The sequence below is a fragment of the Macadamia integrifolia genome, chromosome 4 (assembly GCF_013358625.1).
Source record: "Macadamia integrifolia cultivar HAES 741 chromosome 4, SCU_Mint_v3, whole genome shotgun sequence".
NCBI lineage: Eukaryota > Viridiplantae > Streptophyta > Magnoliopsida > Proteales > Proteaceae > Macadamia > Macadamia integrifolia.
In genome coordinates, this window is record NC_056560.1 from 5576369 (window position 1) to 5581576 (window position 5208).

A 5208-nucleotide genomic window follows, 5' to 3' on the forward strand; every position below is an offset into this window, starting at 1 on the left:
CTTCACCTGTACAGAATCAGGACCTGCGCTGGATAGGCACCCAGCAAAATATTGCAATCCAAAAATCATGAATTTCTTTCAAAATATAAATTTAATTTTCCATAAAATTGGCAATAGTTTTCCCCGTGGAAATGTCCAATTATCCCTGTTCATCAGAGAAAATAGATAACATTCAACTGATTCAAAAGCTTAGAAGTTGAAATTAGACTTCAGATAAACTGGTTTTAGGTGTTGCCAATCTGATGCTTCATGAACTTCAAGACAAATGGCATATAGCATTGTTCAGCAAGCTAATTGCTACTACTAACAATGACGGAAAAAAGTTTTCTAGAAGGTTTCTCATCATTTACATATTTGATGTCGACATTAGTGAGTTTCTGAAGCAAGCGACTACCCATTTTTTAACCACAAACCACCAAAAACAAATGGCATCGCTACAGAATCCACTGTCAAAATCAATACAGTGGCCAAAGCCATACCACAAAATCTAGTAAAGCAATCAAATTCCCAATCGTTCCATTAAAATAAAATATGGCATTTGACCCAAAATGCAAAATGTGGACAAACATAAATCCAGTGATGCCTTCGGGAAATGTAGAACTCCAAGATGGTCACCAAAAACTCTACCTGATAAATCAAAAATCAGAAGGGGAGATGACATCATCAATCTTGAGAATCATCTTGACGACTTGAGTGGCCAGCAAGATCTGTTGCTGCTTCCCAATCAAAGTCTCGAAGACATTTTGTTCACGCATGTCATTTGTCCCAACATCATTGCAATCTATTCCACAACAAGGGTTGTTCTCCTACATAGAATATCCAAATACTGTTCAATAATGGGGTATAAATAAGGAAGATGCAACATCATTAGCAAGAAAGACACCATACTTAAGTGGTACAGACCATAAACCACAGAAGCCACTATAACAAGCTCACCTTGACTTGTTGAGATTTGACAGCAGAGAGTGTTTCAATGGGTTGGAGGCCGCTGTTCTCTGCAAGTGCCATAGGGATCGAGTCCAAAGAATCAGCAAAGGCTCTTATGGCATACTGTGGAAAAATAAAGAAGAAAAAAGTCAGGTTAAAGATACTAGCAATAAACCTAAAGTGTTTAAAGTTAATGTCACACAAGAAGGGGGAGGAGAAGAAAGCAATGCATTTGTACCTGCTCAACTCCAGGATATTTATCAGCAGCAGCCTCAACAGCAAGTGAGCAAGATATCTCAGCTGATCCGCCACCGTAAACAATAGAGTTATTCCGAATTAGATTCCTAGCAACACACAAGGCATCATGGAGGCTGCGCTTTGTCTCCTCTATCATCATTTTGTTACCTGAAGTATAACCACACCCCAAAAAACCATTAGAGAAACTGTTTTACAAATTTGTCTCCTACCCTTTTCTTCTTTGCTATGGATGTGAGTGTGTTCCCGGTAGACCTGCTCCTATTAGTAGTTTCCACAATTCACACAGAACTCCATACAGCATAACTTGCAGATGCAAGCAGTTAAAACAAATGATGAAGGCATTATTTTTCATCCACTACCATCTTTCAGGGAACTAGACAAACAGGAGAATAGGACAGTATGCTTACCACCACGAATAAATATAGTCACAGCCCTTGAATTTGCACACTGCTCAATGTAGAGCATACGTTCTTTAGTGGTCCCAAATGACTTTTCTCTCACTACACCTGCCTGCAAGGATAATTAAGAAAAGATCAACATTGCCTCTCTATATTTCCAAATACTAATGACCTGATCATAGTTTTCTGATAAAGGAAAAGAAAAGAGAAGCCAATACTTCAGTTCATTTTCTAAGGAAATCCACCACTACATTCTAAGATGGCATCTCAAAGTGGGATTAGTATAGTGGATAGACATATTGTAATCTTCCGACAATCAAAAGCATATCCTAACCCAAGAGTCTGACGAATCAAACCAAATGGAATCATGAATCATAGCACTAGTATGCAGTTCAATTTCAAAATCAATGAGCCTGTACATGGTTGGTTCTTCAAATCGTTCACTGAAAAGAGAAGATAAACTCAAGGAGGTCCAGTCCAGATTCTAACATGTGTACAGGGCTTCCCCTCTTACATATTCTAATAAATTACATCCCCTTTTTTTAAATAATGAAAATTAAATTTAACTAAAACTAATATCTTGAATCCAGCGCACATTCATAACTTCCAATATTTGATTTAAGTAGCTTATTGCGTACCTTTTCCTCTGTGGATAACCCATTAAGAACTCTAAAGGCTTTAAACCATTTTCAGGATTTTACGGCTCTCAGATATTCCTATGGAAGTAGGAATCAAGGTTCTAAAACTAGGAAATGGTAACGGGATTGGTCAAGGCCGATACCGTTCTGATACTGACCTGGATCGGACAGATCTACCCTTTTTTCATCAGTTTTTATTATATTCTTACACCTAGACCATACATGTGTATCGAGATCGGAAAGGTCAGGATTGGGGATCGGTCAAGGCCAATACTGTTCCGACCGATACTGAACGATCCGATCCGAGTTTTAGAACCATGGTAGGGACAACAATTGTTCATAATTTTGCTTATTTTTTGTTGGAATGACTGAAATTCGAGAAATTTTTCTATTTCAGCAAAGGTCCAAAATGAAACCAACTGCGATACCTAGGTCTACCAAGTTTTGGAGAAAATTTACAATTTTGGCAAAATCTTCATTCCGCTAGTTTTGACTTTGTAATGAACCATGTATAAAATTTGATAATAACAAAATGGTTTCTAATTATTCATTCCTTATGCATATTTTTTTTTAGTTTTTATTGAATTGTGTTAAACTACTAAATTGTGTATATGGTAGGCATACTGCGTACATTACCAAACTAGGGTCCAAAACCAAACACTACCATTTTGGGTCTGATTTTTATTTTTTTTTAAACAATCTAAGGGCATAGTTGGAAAATCAGTTTTTTTACTCTCCTCGCCATCCTCAAAACATGGTGACCCAGGCAAGTCAGACCCGGTTAGGGCGAGTTGTGTTTTTTACTAATTTAAAATACACTTAATGTAAATAGATTACTAAAAATCAGAAAATGCAGATAAAAAATCAGAATAAATTGGGACAAGCAGGGACACTCTACAGACTTTGTATTAATGAGGAGAAGATTGGGCTTTCCTTGCAAGTGGCAAGTAATCTAGAGTCTCCCAGAGCAAGAGAACATAGGTTTATGGGGCTTATGGCAGCAAAGAGCACAGGACCAATTTATCCTTTCTGTTCATCACACACACACAAGAGAGAGAGAGAGAGAGAGAGAGAGAGAGAGAGAGAGAAGCAATGGGAGGTTTCGATGACTGAAAGGATTTAGGGTTTCAGTTAGGGTTCAAACTTATGGGGGTGAAACCTAGCATCAGAGTAGGGAGAATGAGAAGAAAAAAAGGATTTATTGCAGTCCGACCATTGTTGGACTGATTATGTGTTATGCCCATTGTTGGACTGATTACGTGTTATGCCCAGACTTGGTGAGTTACCTATGACTTGGGTATAATAAACGAGTATTGTGTGATTTGGTTTAACTTGGACCAAGTCTGGTATTTTTTTTAATACTAGCCAAGTATACATGACCCTTGAGTCCTTGACCAGGTTTTGAGTTTTTTCTTTTACTTGACTCAGGTGACTCGCCCGAGTTAACTATGTCTAAGGGTCCCACTATGTTTAGAGGGCCTAAAAAAAGGTTTTCTAGAAGTTTTGGGACCTGAGTTGGTCATTTTGACCTCAAAACCAGCAGTAAAAAACCAGATGCCGAAACATGCCAGGTTTCCATCAAAATTTTGCAGTTTAGCGAAATATTTCGGGTCAAAACTGAAACTTCGAACCTTGGAGATAGCAGCAGCTTCATCGTATCTCTTCCTCAGTCTGATTTTTTTGTTAATTATGCTCAACTTATAAGGCTTCTGCTTTTAGGCAAAACATGTTTCTACCTAGGATATGGTTCACAATATTCTTATTTGATTCAAACCAATGCTCCAACCACCTCTTTTGACTCGCAGGATGATGCATCTACCAAAAGAACTCTCCATAAGATCTCCATGAAAAATTAACATCATATATAGCAATTGTTCTCCTAATCAACCTTAACACAATATTCCCATGCGACATTAATCTCTGACCATATTTTCCTTCAACAATTCAGTGACGAAGAGCTATCCTTTCAGCAGGATTTAACCCAAAAAGACGATCAGAAAGACCACTGTCTTAAAAAATAATGATGATGATGATGATGATGATGATAATAATGATAATTGTCATCATCATCATTTGAAGTTCACCAGCAAATCTCATCTTTTCTGGAGAAATTAATTCGACAACATATAGATAGTCTGCTACTAGAGTTTGGAATAAGAAGGGTTCTAATGGAATGCTTCAGCTTCATAAAAGGTAAAGAAGATGCATAATCCAGCTTTCTCCATGGAACTAGAAAGTATTAGTGGGTTTTCCCACATCTGTGGATGGTTACAATCCAAGGTCATTTTCTGTGGAATGGTGATTGTATTAGGAGAATGGACTGGAGATCATCCATCCTTAAACGCCAAAAATGTTAGAAAAGGGCACCAGAGATTGTGTAAACACATGTCTGGACTTCAAAAAAATGAAGGGAGGACAAGCAGCTTTATATAGCAAAACAGAGATCACATGGACAATCTATAGTTGTTGGGATACATATTAATGAACTAACTTGAGAGGAGGACCACGTCCTCGTGTGCGCGCACGCACACACACACAAAATTACCAAAAATTGTAAACTGCAAAAAATTTACAGATAATGTTTATCTGATTCAAAGACCATAGAGGCTACAATATTACCTTTCCCAGCTTTTCAGGTGTCAACTCCTGGAACCTTGGCACAATTCTTCCACCTAGAAAAAGCCAGACAGTGACTAAGTTCCAAAGTGCCAAAGATGGACTCGCAAATGCTAGCTCCAAAATGCAGCATACGACCATATTATTATATATATATATATATATATATATAAAATAAGTTGTGCAAACATGTGAAGACCATACCCATGGTTTTAAGTATCGGTGCGTATCGTGCCGTATCGGTAGGCATCGGCACGATACATACCGATACGCTACGGGGAATTTTGGGCCCCCTTTTACGTATCGCTGTATCGTGCGTATCGTACCGTATCGTACCGTACCGTATCGGTATGTATCGACCGTATCGTGCA

At 38.0% G+C, this 5208-nt stretch overlaps 1 protein-coding gene across 1 annotated transcript; it reads right to left on the bottom strand.

The window, feature by feature from the left end:
• Positions 1-222: 222 nt before the first annotated feature.
• On the bottom strand, positions 223-4993 carry LOC122075622 (T-complex protein 1 subunit epsilon-like). Its single transcript, XM_042640705.1, has 5 exons — positions 4841-4993; positions 1593-1695; positions 1166-1332; positions 937-1050; positions 223-806 (listed from the first exon to the last, which is right to left on the bottom strand). The coding sequence occupies exons 1-5, from the start codon at positions 4976-4978 to the stop codon at positions 636-638; spliced, it is 693 nt and encodes a 230-aa protein (XP_042496639.1). The 5' UTR covers positions 4979-4993; the 3' UTR covers positions 223-635.
• Positions 4994-5208: the final 215 nt, after the last annotated feature.